This window comes from Drosophila busckii, chromosome 2L (assembly GCF_011750605.1).
Source record: "Drosophila busckii strain San Diego stock center, stock number 13000-0081.31 chromosome 2L, ASM1175060v1, whole genome shotgun sequence".
NCBI lineage: Eukaryota > Metazoa > Arthropoda > Insecta > Diptera > Drosophilidae > Drosophila > Drosophila busckii.
Window position 1 is genome coordinate 670,140 of NC_046604.1, and position 17,986 is coordinate 688,125.

At 42.9% G+C, this 17,986-nt stretch overlaps 1 protein-coding gene across 1 annotated transcript in view; it reads left to right on the plus strand.

The window, feature by feature from the left end:
- The window catches only part of LOC108594500 (kek3), a 30,705-nt gene extending 13,026 nt beyond the window's left edge, over positions 1 to 17,679 (plus strand). The window contains 4 exon segments of the mRNA XM_017979610.2: positions 11,334 to 12,390; positions 12,392 to 13,191; positions 15,890 to 16,733; positions 16,735 to 17,679. Of these exon segments, the coding sequence (XP_017835099.1) occupies positions 11,365 to 12,390; positions 12,392 to 13,191; positions 15,890 to 16,733; positions 16,735 to 17,028 (2,964 nt within the window). The 5' untranslated portion in view covers positions 11,334 to 11,364 and the 3' untranslated portion in view covers positions 17,029 to 17,679.
- Positions 17,680 to 17,986: the final 307 nt, after the last annotated feature.

Sequence of the window (17,986 nt, forward strand, 5' to 3'; positions counted from 1 at the left end):
AATGGCGCAGCTCATGGGCTCATGCATGCATGCATGCTATAGTATCGTCTATATATATATAGAGTGCTACATATTTGATGACCAAATGCTTTTCAATAACAAGAATAACAATGCGGCGTCAGTCAGCTGACACAAAAGCCAACAACAATGCCAGATAAACTATAAAGCTGACTTGGGGGTAGAGCCAGCAGCTATGTTATAATAAATTCATGTGTGTGTTGTGTGTGTGTGTGTGTGTGGCCAGGTGTGTGCTAGTTTTTTTTCCATAGCTATGCCATTATCCAATGCATACAGTGAACGCTCTTTAAGCGTAGCTCTAAATAAAATTTTATCTCGAAACAAAATTCAATTTAGAAATTAAATTCTAAGCAAAGTTCACTGTAGCACATTGTAATTCTCCAGTGGCTGCATTTTTAAATACTCTGTGGGCCAAAGCCACTGCTCAAATTTATGGCTAACTAATGCCACATAATATATTGGCCGCACATCCGTTGTGCTCATGTCAAGGGCTTTGTGCTTGTCGATTGTCGCCCATAAAAATCCATGAAATAGCGCAGTTATTACAAAATATACAACAAGCGTAGGTAAATGTTTGCATAAACTAATAAAAAATTGTAAAGATTTTCGCTCATAATCCGCTGCTTTTAATTGACTAAAGTGGGTCAGCGCATAAAAAATAACAGCAAAGCTGCTATTGTCGCTTGAGTCGCGACAATTTATATGCATTTAATTTTGTGAGCAGACATTTCATTTTACATATTTAAAGTCGATCGATAAAACCTTTTAAAGTTGTCAAATTTTAGTGTAAAAAGACAAAGATTTTATATATTTTAAATTGTTGCATGGCGATTTACAGCTTAGCTTAGTTTGTTTAAATTTAAATGTTGAGTGAGTGACTTTGCCTGAAAATCTTTCAATACATTCAAGCCTGAATGTTTGCTACGCAATCAGCTGACAAAGTTTTCGTGTTTTCATCAACATTTGCGCTGCTAATAAGGAGTCCCGCAGGGCAGCGTACTCGGTCCATTGCTATATTCGCTGTATACTGCTGATATACCCAGCCCCAACAATCAACATATGGTAGCTCCCTCCAAAGCTCTAATTGCCACCTATGCAGATGACATTGCAGTTATTTACAACTCTGGCTGTTGCAGAGAAGCAGCTAATGGCCTGCAAGAGTATCTTGCAACTCTCGCAGCTTGGTGCAAACAGTGGAACCTGAAGATCAATCCGTTGAAAACAACGAACACCTGTTTCACACTGAAGAGGTACATACCTAATACGCCTGAAATACAGCTAGAGGGAGTCACTCTGGAGCAGCCTTTGCAAGCAACATACCTTGGCATTACCCTGGATAAGCGCCTTACCTTTGGGCCACATCTCAAAGCCACGGCTAGAAAATGCTACATGAGGATCCAGCAAATGCGTTGGCTTCTAAATAGGAAGAGCACCTTGCCGCTTAGATGCAAAAGGGCGGCATATGCGCATTGCATCCTGCCAATCTGGCTGTACGGAATACAGATTTGGGGGATCGCAGCCAAATCCAATTATAAAAGGATCCAGGTGTTGCAGAACCGGACACTGAGGAGCATAACAGACTGTCCCTGGTATGTGCGCGGGACCACTCTCCATAAAGACCTAAAACTACATACTGTAGAAGAGCAAATTGGTAGGCACACAAGCCGATACAGTGAGAGACTCCTGAGACACCGCAACCTACTTGCTAGAAACTTACTTCCAGCTAGACCTCTGAGACGACTCAAACGGCAAGGCTTTGCCAAAACCATTAGGGGCCAATAAAGATGACATATCCATAATGTAATCCTCATATTGTATTGAGGTTTGGTTCATTTCTCTATTTCTATCCATGTGTTGTTAAGGTACATTTTATGCTGTACGGTTTCCTCACTTAATAAATAATAGAAAAAAAAAAAAAAAAAAAAAAAAAAAAAAAAAAAAAAAAAAGGCTTTCATTTCACTTGGCTGATTATTGTCATTGAACTGAAAATGCGACAAGCAGCAAAAAGAAATCATGACAAGCTACAGCTGCTCATCAGTCCCCAGACTCAGAGCCAGCTCCAGTTTCATGCTGACTACTGTATCTGTATCCAGTATCTATATATCTATCAGTTGAGCTGTTGATTTAGCTGCCACTACATGTTGTTTCAAAGTTTTGCCTTAGCAATCAGCAGCAGCAGCAGCAGCAGCAGCACTGAGGCGAGAGCGGCGGGGGCGTGGCGACTGCAATTGCAATTGGGAAAAGTCGACGCCTGGCGGCAGCGAAAGGGAAATTGAAAACAACAGTCAGGTGGGCAAAAAGGAAATGCAATCAAGCAGCTGATGTTGTCTTTGAGCGAGATTCTCCCAAGATGCAAGCACGAAATTCTTAGCTTGAAATCAATGCGCTTTGAGCTTTAAGTAAATACCATTAGCATATCAAATCAATTAATGTGCAAATGTTGTACGCATAAATGTCTGAAACTAAACTTTAAACAATTTAAACTGTCGTTTGTCGTTTGCTGTAAATAGTTTGTGTAACTTTGCATTCCTTGCAAAATATTTGCCGAGCAAACACCGAGAGCATACAAACTGAAATAAAAATGCCAATGGAATTTCCAACTGCAACGCCAATCAGGCGTAAACAAGCTGCCACCCACCACCCATTGCCAGCCAGGATAACCTGCCTTAGCAGAGCGCTGAGTGCGTCGAGTCAATGTCGCGTAAATCGCGCGCCAAGCAACTGGCGCAACGAAAATCTATTATATTATTATTGAGCTTTTATGCGAGCGCGTTGAAAGCAAGCGCAAGTTGCAAATCCTTTGGAGTACAGCAAAATGCATTTAGCGTCAGTGGCACGCCCCCCTTGGAGGCGTTAGCGTCGCAATGGATTTTTATATGGCCAAGGCAAATCAAATTTCCGTTCGCTCAGCTTAAAGCGCAGCGATTAAAGTTGCAGCGCGGCTGTTGCCATTGGACACCTGCGCAATTAGCAGCTAACTTGGTCAGCAGCAAGCTGCGCTGCAATTTCCATGATTTCCCTGCAGCCTTCAATGACGAGCCACGTTGTCTGTCTGGCGCTGACATTGTCCAAACTTTGACTAAATAATCAATAACTGTCACACTCTAACCAAAGCCCCAAGTTTTTGGGCCAAAAGTTTGTTAGCTTCTCTCTGTCCGAAACAGTCGACAACTAAACTCAGATGTGCAGCGTTATTTTCATTTGTTTTGATTGGCGTTTGTGCATTTAGTGCAAGAGCAAGTCTAAGTGTGTTAAATATTTAAACGAATATTTAATTGAGCACCGAGTAAATCGAAGCTGCAGGCGTCAGACTGTACTATGGGCAAAGTGTTGAATTTATTGGCATAACTAACTTAACTTTTATGCACTTGACATTTGCATTTGCAATAAAATAATTTGAGGTGCATAAACAATGTAATAAAATATGCAGCATAAGCTTATTGCTGTTTTTGTTGTTGCTTAAGCGTCTTAAAAATGTCAACGAAATAAAAGAAAAAGTCGTAAAATTGAAAAGCATTTACCTCAACAGCCTCATTTATATTTATGAGCAGTCTCTGTTCACCTCTCTCTCTCTCTCTCGCACGCTCTCTGTCTCTTTCTCTATCACATTTTAGCAATTGTCTAGCTAGCGGCAGTTGCTTATCTAAGCTTTTATAGGCGTTTCAGGTTACACCTCTTAAAGCGCCAGCTCTGCGCATTTATTGCCAAAGACACACACACACACATACAGACACATATATCTATAGATATAGCAATTCAGTTTTTTGTTGTTGGCAAGCTAATTTAATATTGTGCTTTGTATGATTTTCACATATTATCAAGAAGTTTTATTGCGGCAATTGAACACGTTTTGTCAGTCAGTCAGTCCGTCCGTCTGTCCGTCTGCCAAGAGGTCCTTCGTCGTAAAATTGAAGCACCCACAGTATTTTGATATTTATGCCTCAGCAACTGTAAACGTATGCGTGTGTGTGTGTGTGTGTGTGTGTGTGTGTGTGTGCTGTGTCTATGTGTGTGTATAACTGTTTATGCGGGCGCCCCAAAGCATTTTGTGTATATGTGGTCTTTGTTTTGTTGGGTTGTTTACTTTTATTAGCTTTGGCATTATTGGTTATAGCTGTAACTGGGGACCAGGCAACAGGGACAAGGCATTTAGCCGAAAGGTGCTGCAGTCCTCTATACGATATAATTTAACTTTTATTTGCCTATTTATAGCTTAATAAGACACACATACTCAAACGCACGCACACGCACACACTGACGCAGCTGTGGGCTGTTTAATTTATCTGGCCAATCAAGCAGCATATTGTGTTAGTTTTTTGTTCTGCCACAGTAAACTAAGCTAAAGATAAGCCACAAGTGCATTCATTTGAAATTGTCTGGACCATAAATTTAAATAGCACAGGCGGCAGGCATTTGTTAATGCCATAATTATCCAGAGATTTGAGCAGACTGACAGTTGACTTTGCCAAATTGCAATTTGCAAGCCAAGTTGATTTATTGTAATCAGGTAAATGTCTCGTAAACTTGCCCAAAATACATGCCACGTGTCTATCGATTCGCTTGACCTGCTTTCGTAACTAAATTTACATGCACAGACAGCTTTTTGCTTTAAAAATAAACTCAAAAGGACAAAACGTGCGTGCGGAGCGAACTAAAAATAAATTGCAAATTACTTGCTGCCTACTTTAAGGCGTTGACTCTAAAATTTAAATCGCCCTTTGCCCCTCTATGCAAGCGCAACTGCAAAATCAACAACAAATGGCAATAGAATTGTTGACAAAGCGCAGCACAGCACAAACAACAAGCACTAACTGAAGTGCGCACACCAAGAAATGAGAGCGCGGGGGCGCTGACTGCAGCACAAACAATATGCCCAGGTAAATGCTAGCGCCTAGTTTTGCAACTGACCACAGGACCACAGGGAGGGTGCAAGGGAGGCTAAGACTCTCGACATAATACTCAGGTTTCGCGCCTCTTGAGAAATAATGCTTAGCTGCTGTTTTCAGTTTCAGTCTGAGCGCCAGTCCGACCCCTCAGCTCATTTTCTACTCCTCCTCAGTTGCATTACATTTTTGGCTCTTTGTTGAGAGCAAAGCTGAGTTGAGGTTTTCGCTGCGCCTGCGGGTCGCTCTATTATGCTTACGAAAATTGCTTTACAGCTGCAGCAGCGACCAGAAACAAAGCGGCCAAAGGTTACACAGCATAAAAGAAATACACACAAAAAATGAATAATGACAGTGAAACGTAGCGTAGCTGCATGGCCAGAGATTACGAAGTCTTAGCTGCAACAATATTTACCCGTGCTCCAACTGAAACTGAGGCTGTGGCTGTGGCTCAGGCTTCTGCCGCTGGTCAGAAGTGCAGTTAAAATAATTTGCGCATAATGAAGCCGGAAGTGTGAAAGCAAAAAACGTACAAGAAAAGCAACTTCATTATCAGTTGGCCAGCAGTCGGGCTGGACTGGGCTGGGCTGCGCAGTCAAGCGAGAGCGCGAGCGCGAGCGAAAAAAAAGTAGAAATTACACAAAATCAGTGCCAGGATTTTCTAATTAAAGTTTCAGTGGCGCAATGCCAAAGTGAAATTAATGGTGTTGCCATTTTTGCCTCACTCTTGTTGTGCTGCCTTCTCGCTTATTTATTTATATCTGCTCTTTCTTTTTATGCTCTGCAGCTTATGAAGTCAACGGCAGCTTCTTAGGCACTTAATCTGAGCGTCTGCTAAGTCGGCGAGTCATTCAGCATTCAGTCCAAGAGCAGAGCAGCTAATGCCGCAGCTAGTGGAGCTCGAGTGCCTGCCAGCAAATGTGTGTAATTTATTTGCAATCAATGTGGCCAGCGAGCACATTATATTCACATTAAAGCTGAACACGCAAGATAAAAATAGTAAAAGAAAGAGACAGCGAGAGCGAGAGCTGCTCAGAAGCAAAACGTCAGCAATCATTTGGCAGCTGTCACTTGATAAAGCTGTGCATGTCCCGAAATGAAATTCCTGCCCAAGGCCCAAGGTGCACAACAAGCATAAGAAAATCAAAGATTAAAGCGCACTTAAAGTTGCAAAAATATTTAGAAAGCGTAGCGAAGAATATAAATTATATAAAACTGATTCGATTTAAACTTTTTCACTCAGGAATTAGAAATGTAAAATAAATTCATAACAGTTTTATTTATATATAGATAGATTAGCATACATATCATGAAATATATAAACTACAACTGGACTATTCTAACTCAATCCAAGTCTCTTCAGTATGTTAGTTCAGAGCATTTGCTAGTCGTCACTCCAACTGACAGCTGACTGCCAAATTTATTTACATTTTTTGTTGTTTAGCTAGCAAAGTAGCTCATATACAAAAGTAAATAAAGTCTTGGCATAGCAGATAACTGTCATATTAGTCAAATTCGTTGGGAGGCCCTTGGACGGCCATTGACTTGGAGCAGTGTAGGCAAGAAAAAAGGTTCTACGAACTTATTGTGTAACTTGTGTGGCGTATCGTGTGTCATATGCAGAGCCAGCTTAGCGTCAGCGGAGACAACTGTAAGTGCAACTGCATTGGGGGAGGAGGAGGAGAAGGTGGCGGCATTACAGGCAGTTGTTGCTTGGCTGGAAATAAAATTATTAACCTCGCTGCATTGCAACATAAATAGGATTAGTGTCTGCAGTAAACACAAACACACACACACACACATGAACATTCACTCAAGGCATAACAAAAGGGACATAACAAATAAAAACAGTGGCAAAGAAAAGCAGCAAAGAAAGCAGGCAACAAAATTTGCATGTTGCATGTTGCATACTTCACAGCAAAGTCGGCAGCGTCGTCGTCGTCGTCGTCGTCGTTGTGGTGCGCAGATGATAAACGACGGCAGCAACGACAATGCCGCACACATGTGCCACACAAATAATACTCGTTGGGCTCTCTCCCTCTCTTTCTTTTTTGTCTGTCTGTCTGTCTGGTCGTTTGTCTGCCTTTATGCCATTTCATGTTGCTGCTGTGTCTGTGGCGCAGAAAAATGCGGCTGAGTATTTTAGCAACATGCAAAAACTTCATTTCATGCGCCGGCGACATCACCGTCCAGTGTATTGACCCTCCAACAGCTCACTTTGCCCGCCCCCCCCTCCCCCACACATTGCATTAGTGATCAACACCCCCCCTGTGACCAACCTTAGCACCCTGTGACTTGTCGCGGTTTTTGCAAAGCGTTTGTTTGCTTTGCGGCTTCCGGTTTTGCTTCGAATCCGTTTTACGGATAACTGCATAACCGCTTTAAAATATTTGCTGCGCGTAGAGCGTTCGCCTCGCTTGCTCGCTTATTGCAAGTTGCATCCAGCATTTGTGCGGCTTGTGCTTGTGCCACCATTTGTGGCAGCAAAAGTTGCCAGTTGCTAGTTGCAAAAGTTGTTGCTGCCCATTGCGCCACAGTGCGCTGCAAAATATTTAATTAAGCACATTATGTAGCTCATATAATTATAATTAAGTAGCCGACGGGTTGACACTGACTGACACTGAAGGCCTGCCATGTACTCACTTTTAGCTGTATGCAAATTGAGTTGAGAGCTTAATTCACAAATTGAATTGCGCCTGCAAAAAGGTTTAAACTTAATTACTGCTCGGTAGCGAGAGAGAAAGCAAAACTTATATGTATCCATTTATAGTTTTATAATCAAATTAAAGTTGCTTTGAGCTAAGCATCATAAACTAAAAGCATTGGCAAAGAAGTAAAAGTTTTGCTTACTAGGTCAATAGACTGACTTTCGAGTACTGCAAGTTTTGTTGAATTCATTTTTAAATTGAAAAGTCATTAAAGCAAGCAAGCAGCATGTCAAACAAGATAAACATTTGCGATAAGTGTAATTTCTTATTTAAAAAGCTCAGCGAAGCTGAACAATACAAAACGCACTGTTGTTCAAAATATATTTATTAAAATAATTTATAACCAAACCAATTGTTTGTGTTTTAGCCGCGTTTTGTGCTGCCAGAAACTGAAAGAAGTGCAAATTGCCGCTGATTGAATATAAAACTTGCATTCGATCTGAATATTATGACGGGCATATAATATGGCACGATCTTTGTATCCACTGTCAGGCCATGCTCATAATACTGATAGTGCTGCAAAGTAAATGCCTGCATTTAGCTTTATATTAATACATATAAATCAAAGTTATACCTTTTTGAATGGACAGTTAATTGGAAAGTTGCCAATACGTCGAAGCTGCACAGCCAGCATCTTGACAATATAATTCGTATGCTTGGCTTGCAAAAATGTACAAAAGTCAATATCGTACTTAATATACGGTTGCCATTGCTTATTGTAAAAGAAATCAACTTGCATGACGCCTTTTAAATTGTCAATATCTTGTGTAAAATTAAATTCCATAAACATGCCATCATTGCCGTCAAGAGTTTTGTTTATATAACAATGGGCATATATGAGCTCGGGATTTTGAATTTTGCACTCGATATCATTCAACACAACTTTCACCTAAGCAAAGAATTGTAATTTTTAGTTGCTGCAGCAAATTTGCAAAGCTGCTTACCTTTAAGCCCACTGTATGAAGCATGTAACTGAATATGATAATGAATATCAATGTATTCACTTTTGTAGTTTTCATCTTCTGTTGCTTTTGTATAATTTTGAAAAGTATTTTTGCTTTTATTGTTAAGCGAGCTAGGCAATAGACAATCGGCAGCTTTTAGTTAGCACTGACTACTGTTCCAGCAGCTTAAACAAACTTTAGCTCAATAACTAATAATTAAAAATACCAGTGAGGCATAACAATTAGCCCTAACTAGATTGGGCGATAGATTTTATAGATAAGACCATTTGAAGTTCTCAATTCCAATTTTGCAATTGAAATGCTTTTTCTAGCTTATGTTATATCATTTGACAAGCAAAAAAGCTTAAACATATTTATTGATTATAGATGACCCGGTGAACTTCGTATCACTTTCCTATTAATGTAAACCAAATTTAGTTGAACAATAATTATTATTATCACTTTTATTTATAAAAGATTTATATCGATTTATATTTAGAGAGACTCTTTAAAAGAGTGATTAATACACGTTGACATTTGCAATATCATCGTCAAGCAACAATGGAAGGCATAATTTGAATAGAAAAAGAAGAGTGAGTAATATATTTTTGAAAGTTGTATCAAATATTTAATTAAATACAAAACAGCATCATCATGATATCGGCCAATAAATGTCCACTGCTGTACATATATACAGTTAATTAATATAATGCTTTCTGGTAACCAATATTTTTAGTTTTTTTTTGCGGTGCGTAAATAAATAAGAATGTTGGTTTCCCGACGCGCGAACACGCAACATATAATTGTCCATGTGCGAAACAGGGAAATTCTAAGTTTATTCCGCAAACTTGCAACGATTGGCCTTGCGATTTATTTATGGTTATTGCAAACGCTAGACGCACGGGAAATTGCAACCTTTTAAAATCAAAGGGCAACGTAAATCTGCCATACCTATACGACTGTTATCATTATCAGCTTCTCGCTGGTCATTAGTAAGGTTGGAGCGTAAAGTAGCTCGTTGCACATTTATACGACTTTGACGACCTATGTCAGGTCGATTTATTTTCCTCGGCATCGTAAGCAGAATGAAGAAAATCACTTTTAGCGGTATTTCAGTATTTTTTTTAATTTTGATTTTTAATGGAAATTAATTCAAATTGACGAAGCTCTTTTGTTTACATTTGGCCGGGGTTGTAAAATTACCTTTTTTCCCGCCAAAGATATTAGCATTAACGAACACTAACAGCTTTCAAAATTCACACTGAAACTTTTAAGTTACACAACACTGAAACAGATTTTAGCATTAACGAACACTAACAGCTTTCACAATTCACACTGAAACTTTTAAATTGCACAGCACTATACATGTAAGTAATCAACTTTTATATGGGGAAAATGGAATTTTCATTTTAACCTATTTTACTCAAAATTTTTCTCTTTTGCTCAGGTCTAAACCTACCCTGAACTACTACAAACATTTTAAATCAGAAATCAGCTCAATCGGCCCAGCCATTCCCGAGCCTTTATCAGACTAACGAACAACAATTTATTTTTTTACAATGCAAATACTTTTAGTTTTGTTTGATTTTTATGTAATTTTTAGCAATTTTTACAAATTTTATTTTTTTTAATCTAGCAATTTTTGCGTAGGAGAATCTGGCAGCACTGGCGACCCCCCAGACATTTGTATATGCACATGTGTAAAAGCAGCTAAGCAGCTGATCTCATGCAGCTCTTGCTGTCTCTGTTTTGCTTGCCAAAGTCGGCTGCGCTGCTTCCAAAAGCGCTTTCACTACTGAGAGCGCACAACAGTGGCTTGCAACTTTTTTTCTAACCATTTCTGATTAGGAGATTCTGACAGCATTATATATATTTTATTTTTTAAATATTACTTTACTTCAATTTTAAAACGAATTAGAAAATTTATATTTGGTTATACAAAATTTGAACTCATTGAACTTGACTTTGTTTCTAATAAACTTGTTAATAGTTTGGATATGTAATTAAAGAAATGTAAATGTGCATTTATAATACTCTATTGTAGGCTTATGGATTATCAAATTTATTTTGCATACGCTGCAAACTTTACTTAGCTCTGATTAATGCACCCATTTTACTAATAAATTATGCTGTGCTCTGCTCATAAGCTATGAGGCAACATGTTTGCTTAACGTTTGCTTAATATTATGCCAAGTAGCAGAAGCAGCAGCAGCAATTTGGGCTGTGGCAGGTGTGTGCACACGATTGAAAGCTTAAAGCAAGGCAAGGTTAAAATGTTGCGCATACGGCCCTCGTCCCCATTATGAGAGAGTGCATGCAAAATTTATATATTAACCGGCAAACGAGGCGCACTCAGCTGGCACGTAGTGTGGTTGCTTCACTTTGTTACACTTTGCTTTGCATGCAACTCGTCCATAATTGCAACATGCCGCAACATGGCGGCGTGGCAAGCAGGCAAGTCAAACAAAGGCCGCGAGGCAACGCGATAAAACAGCGAACTCGACTAACAATCAAATTCGTAGCCAAGCAGAGTCTAGAGAGTGGGGTAAGGGGTGTGTAGCAAGTTGAATGTTGCAGCAAGTGACAGTTATGATGAAACTCAGGGCTTATTAAAATGTCACAAATACAACGTTTTATGGCAGCTGCATTAAAGACGGCGTGGCCAACAAAAGAGGCGTTAAATAAAGTTTTATTAATTAATTATAATTGGGCTTAAGTCTGGCAGAGATTTATTTTGATTTAACTTAAATAAATCAACTTATTTTTCTTCTTCTTGCAGGCACTTGCAACAGCTGCTCCATTAGTATGCAATGGGCGCAGCGAGAGATGCAACGACGACGACGACGACGAAGCCGCTGTCGACGCTGGACATAACCAGCGCAAACAGCGCGCAACAACTGACGCTGGCCACCAAGGTGCGCCGAAAAGCGTCGACGCGAAGTCGCAGACGTCTGCATCCGCCTCTGCCGCTGGGCCAGCTGCTCTGGCTATGGCTGCTCTGCTGGCTCAGCCAGCTGCGCGCCGAATGTCCCGCGGTATGCGAGTGCAAGTGGAAGAGCGGCAAGGAGTCGGTCTTGTGCCTTAATGCCAATCTCACACACATACCCGCGCCCCTCGACGCCGGCACCCAGCTGCTCGATCTCAGCGGCAACGATATACAGACCATGCCCGACGACAGCTTCGCCGCCGCCCAGCTGCTCAATCTGCAGAAGGTCTACCTAGCCCGCTGTCGACTGCGGCTCATCGAGCGTCACGCGTTTCGCAAGCTCATCAACCTAGTCGAGCTGGATCTCAGCCACAATCAGCTGGCGGCCATACCCTCGCTAGCGCTCTTTCACGTCTCCGAGCTGCGTGAGCTGCGCCTCAGCGGCAACCCCATAGTGCGTGTGCCCGACGACGCCTTTGCGCATGTCGCGCAGCTGGTGCGCCTCGAGCTGAGCGACTGTCGCCTCGCTGCGGTGGCGGTGCGCGCCTTTGCCGGCCTGGAGAGCAGTCTGGAGTGGCTGAAGCTCGACGGCAATCGCCTGAGCGAGGTCAGATCGGGCACCATTACCTCGCTGTCATCGCTGCATGGACTGGAGCTGGCACGCAATGCCTGGAACTGCAGCTGCGCCCTGCGCCCGCTGCGCGCCTGGATGCTGCAGCAGAATATACCCAGCACCATACCGCCCAGCTGCGAGGCGCCGCCGCGTCTAGCGGGACGTGCCTGGGACAAGCTGGATGTGGACGATTTCGCCTGCGTGCCACAAATTGTAGCCACCGACACCACAGCCCATGGCGTCGAGGGACGCAATGTGACCATGAGCTGCTACGTCGAGGGCGTGCCGCAGCCCGCCTGTGCGCTGGCTGCTCAAGAATCGACTCATAGCCAATCTGAGTGCAGCCGCTGGCGGCGGCGGCGATGAGTACGATGAGCTGCCGCGCACGGCGGCCGCCACGCAAGGACGCAAGACCTATGTCGTTAATATGCTGCGCAACGCCTCCAACCTCACCATACTCACAGCGGATATGCAGGATGCGGGCATTTACACCTGCGCGGCGGAGAACAAGGCGGGCAAGGTGGAGGCGAGCGTTACTTTGGCGGTCTCGCGACGTCCGCCCGAGGCGCCGCTGGGCGTGCGCATTATACTGCTGGGCGTGCTGGCCGCCTTGCTGCTGGTGGTGGGCAGCTCCTTTGCCGCCATTTGCCTCTGCTCGCTGCGGCGGCGACGCAAGCTGCGACTGTGGAACTCTGTGCCGCCCGTGCGGCGCAGCGAGAGCTATGAAAAGATTGAAATGACGACAAGGTCGCGTCCCGATTTGGGTGGTGGTGCCAGCTGTGGCGGTGGCAGCGCCACGGGTGCAGCGCTGTTTCAGGATGCGGCTGAGGAGCAGCACAACTATCTGCGGGCCGCCCACACGCCCTTGCAGGATGATGCGGGTCAGGTCAGCTGTCAGGTGGCGCTGCCTACTGTGAATCCTAGCGCCGGCAATGCGACAGCGCGACGCAATGGCGATTACCTGCATGTATCCACGCACTGTGATGATGACGAGGAGGAGGAGCAGCTGCCGCCCCGCCCAGCGGCGTTGCCCACAAGCCTTGCGAATAATTCGGAGGAAACGGATCTGCATATACCGCGTCTGATTGACATCGGCGGGTAAGTTGACAGCCCCTTTGCTCTGCTTCTTATCTGCCGTAGCCGTAGCCATAGCCGTAGCCGTTGCTTTTGTTCAGCTCGTTGGCTCGAGTGGCAATTGTCTGTCCTGCTGCAGTTGTGCCAACGCCATCAAAGAACTGTCATGCTCGAGTGCAGCAGCAGCAGCCTTGCTCACCCGGATATGCTCGTGTAGTATTATGGGCAACACTTGACACTTTCCGCTTGCCACTCACCACTTTCCGCTCGAGTGCTCGCTGCTGGGCTGGCCTCCCCAGCTAATGACGCGCGAAATATGCATAGCCTGCCATACGCGCCGTATGAGTGTTTTATTTTCGGTCACCCTTTCAAGCAGCGACACTTGTTTGCCTGATTGGCAGCGCTTCTCTTGCTGCCAAACGTGCTCCCAAACACGCGCTCTTCATCTCCATGTACTATTTAATGAATACCAACCGCCACACTATATGTGCCACAAATATGGGGCAACAACAACCAAGAGTCTGTGCCAAAAATAGTCTATGATTAACACACTATTGAAGGCGCTGATGAGTTATCAGGAATTATTATTTATAATCAGCCACATAATGATGCAACTACCGTTTACGCTGGAATTGATGTAACAACCTTTTGCTATTGATGTAACTTTTAGTGAGACACAAAGTGTTTTTATGAAGACTTTCAAATATGTAAATATGCATAAAACGCATGAATTGAATAAAGCTTCTCAAAGCTTCAAATTTAAAACAAATGCAAGTTGTCCACATTGGCTTTTATGCCATATCTTTCTTATAAATCATCCAATGCTTAAATGTTTTGCTGCGTTGTGTTTGTATTGATGCTAAATACAAACTTGCATCATTACATTTAGAATTAGGCAAATTTCAAGTTTTTCGCTTTTTTGAAATTTAATTTCTAAATTTGGATGCAATTTTGTTTAGATGCATCTAAGAGCCTAGCAAGGCACGAAACTCTTAAGTCGGATGCAATTTCGCTAAGTTTGTTCATAGCTTTGCAAAACAATGTGTTACGTAAACGTTTTTATACTCATTTTAATTGTTAATGCCATGCCCACATAAAATGGTATAAAGCATCCCAATCGCATGTGTTTTAGGCGAGTTATAGCTTCGCAAATCCTAAATTGAAACAAAAAGTAGCCTTTCGGCATTGGCTTTATGGCCATAACTTTGTCAAATAATTTTTTCATGGATCAAACACAACAGTATATGTTTATTTAGTATCTCATGAGTAAATTAAGCCTAAAAACTCTTTAATCCTATTTTTTTTGGCTGAGATATAGCTTCTCAAAGTTAGAAAGTGATTAGAAATGAAGACGGCATCATTTTTGGCAAAAATTTACAGGGGTTACATCACGAATTAATCTTAAAAAACTTTCAAGTTTTGAATTTAGTCTTATTTTATGCATCTCACGAGTCTAACAATGATTGAAACTCCGCAATGGGATGCAATTTCGCTGAATTACGGCTTATCAAAGTGCGATGTTTCACGAAAATTTGTCGTGTTGGTGTGCTTACTATTTTGTTCATAACTTCGCCAACATTATTTTTATATCAGACCTATTTAAGCTCATTTTAATTAAGCTTTCCACACAAACATAAAGACGTATAGAAAAATTAGATTGGAGTTTTTTTTAGCTGAGTTATAGCTTCGCAAAGATTGAAATTAAGCAAAAATTTAGCTCTTTGGCATTGGATTTATTGCCATAACTTTGTCAAAACAATTTTTTTGTTGATCAAACTTAACATCATATGTTTATTTAGCATCTCATGAGTAAATTAAGTCTAAAAAGACTTCAGTGCGATTTTTTTTGGCTGAGATATAGCTTCTCAAAGTTAGATAGTGATTAGAAATGAAGACGGCATCATTTTTGGCAAAAATTTACAGGGGTTACATCACGTTTTTTGCAAAAATATCGAACATTTTCAAACTTCCAAATTTGAATACAGTTTTGTTTAGATACATCGTACGAGTCTAACAAGGCATAAAACTCTGAAATCGAAGGCCATTTCGCTAAATTACAGCCTATGAAAGATTGATAATTCACTGAAATGTGTTTTGTTTGTTAACTATTTTGTTCAAAGGTTCCTTAAGTAATAGCTTAATAATTCAAATTTGAATACAGTTTTGTTAAGATGTCCACTAAACTTTGAAATCGGACGCCATTTCATTGAGTTTCAGCCTTTCAAAGCTTAAACAACGCAATCGTTCCGATTGATGTAACAATCTTTTGCTATTGATGTAAATATTTGTTCCTCCAGTTGAGAGCGGCGTTCGCCGTTGTCTGGTAATAAGAATAAACAATTAATTATTTACTTACCTTACTTACCCTGCCTATCTTCCATACTTACCTATCAGCCATCAGTTTTACCCAATTCAAATTGAACTTTGACATTCAACTTGAACTTAGTTCTTTTCTTAATTCTCTTTATTAAGAGTATTCATATGTACATCACAACCTCTGGTTGTTGATGTACAAAACAAGCAAATAAAGGTTGCTCTTAAGTCGGATGCACTTTCGCTGAGTTACAGCTTATAGAAAGTTAATATTTCAATCTCAAAGATTGATTATTGAGTATTGATGTAACAAACTTTTGTTATTGATGTAACTCTATCTGTTGCTGCAGTTGAGAGCGGCGTACGCTTATTATTATTGCTTATTCATCAGTTTGCAATTTCTTTGCAGCACTGACTCCGCCTCCAGCTCAATATCAAGCCAAGTAGACGCAGCCGCGCGTCTGGCAGGCTATGCCAGTAACTGGAAGCCAACGCCCATAGCGACAACAAAGATCACCTCGCCGCACAGCAAGCCAGCGGCGAGTGCATCCACGAGCACGCCGTTTGCGCACTACGGCAATCCGACGCAGGATGAGATGGCCACGTCGGTGTTTTGCAGCAGCAACGGCGATGGCCAGGAGCAGGATCTCTTTGATAGCAACTATCCGGATCTGCTGGACATAGCCAAGTATGCTGTGGCGCAGGCAGCGCAAGCCAACCACGCCTACCCGCCCAACAGCAGCAGCAATGCCAACGGCGGGCTCTGCACGCTGCCGCGCAAGCTCAAGCAAAGCGGCAAGTACTTCAGGAACAGCTCGGACAGCCAGTCGCCGCTGCTGGCGGACAACAGCAGCAAATACGGCAGCAGCACGCTGGGCGACAACAGTTTTCTCAACGAGGCCATGGGCCTGGGCAGACGCTTCAGCGCGGAGTCCAGCTATGCCAACTATGCCAGCACCACGACCTACACGGGCGGCGGCCAGCGCGCGAACAGTTTCCTCAATCTGGTGCAGAGTGGCGCCCACAAGGGCGGACTCTATGCGCAGCAGCTGAGCGCCAAGCCCAGCCTGCCCTCCTCACCCGTGCAGCATCAGCGCTCGCTTAGCAGCGCGGCGACGCCGCTGCTGGACTTTGCGGCGCTAACAAACCGAGCAGCGGGTGCCACCAACTCGTCGGTGGCCGCCTATGACTATCATGCAGCGCAGCTAGAACGTTTTCTGGAGGAGTATCGCAATCTGCAGGATCAGCTGTGCAAAGATGAAGGAGACCTGCGATACCATACGCAAAAAGGAGACGCCGCTGCGCGCGCCGCTGGGTCCGGGCTCGGCGGCACAGCTGGCGGATCCTGTGATGTATAGCGCAGCAACAGCGGCGCACAGTCCAAAGCCGCCGGCGTCCACACTCAAGGCGAAGACGTTGCTGCCGGGACAGCCGCCGGATCCGCCACCCTATTGGCTGCATCGCAATGCGATGCTGAAGCGTCTGAATGCGGAGGCCAATGGCGGCGCCAGCTCGCCGCAGCCCAGCCAGGATATCTTCAAGAGCTAAGGAAACTTTCCTCATTTCTTTTTGCATTTTGCGCTAGTTAGTTAGTTAGTGTTCCACTTCAAGGATGCACTGTTGTATTATAGACACACACACACACACAGATACACACACATACAGACACTTACAGACACACACACTTTTCCACTCTTTCTACTCGCTATGCAAATTAATCAATACAGTCGCCATTGTAAGTGTATAGACAGTCCAGTCCAGTGTCCCAACCTCTAATCCTCAATGTGTCCCAATTATCCTTTTAAGCAAACTCTCGTGTTAGTCAGACTAAATGAAAAACAGAATACAAATAAATTCGTGTTTATTGTAATTTAAGCGATCTCATTATTAAACTTGAAGCATGCAATACGTACTAAGTCGAATTTGAGTTTGAGGCAACGACTGCTGCGGGCATTGATGGATTGATTCAAATATTGTTTGTTCGTTTGGATAAGTTTCCTTTACTATGCAATCCAATCAAAGTTAAATGCAAGCCAACACTCAAATTCACAGACAAAACGAAGACAAAGAATTGTAATTAACAACAACAACAACAACAAAAACAACAATTATATATATTTTATGGTGTCACTAAACTAAAACTCAAACGACATTTCGCACCGTCGAGTGCAGCGTAAAAACGTAAACGTAAAAATAAATTAGTTGAGAATTGAAAAAGAAAACAAAAAGCAGCGTAATTTAATGAATCGAAGGGTGTGGGAGGGGGAGGGGGCGTCAGTGAGGTCAGTGACTGGCTTGGCTTAATCGACAGCCGTGCAAATGTTCATTTCCGTTGTCGCGCGCGCGTGCTGAATCAAAGCGGCGAGTATGGGCGTGAGGGCGTGGCACTGCTGAATATTCAAAGTAATTGTCGCTTGTCGTGCGACATTCGCGCGCTCGCTCGCTCCCTCTCGCTCTATTTGTGTGTGGGCGTGCTGGCTGCCACGCCCTGGTCAGTTGGCTAGAT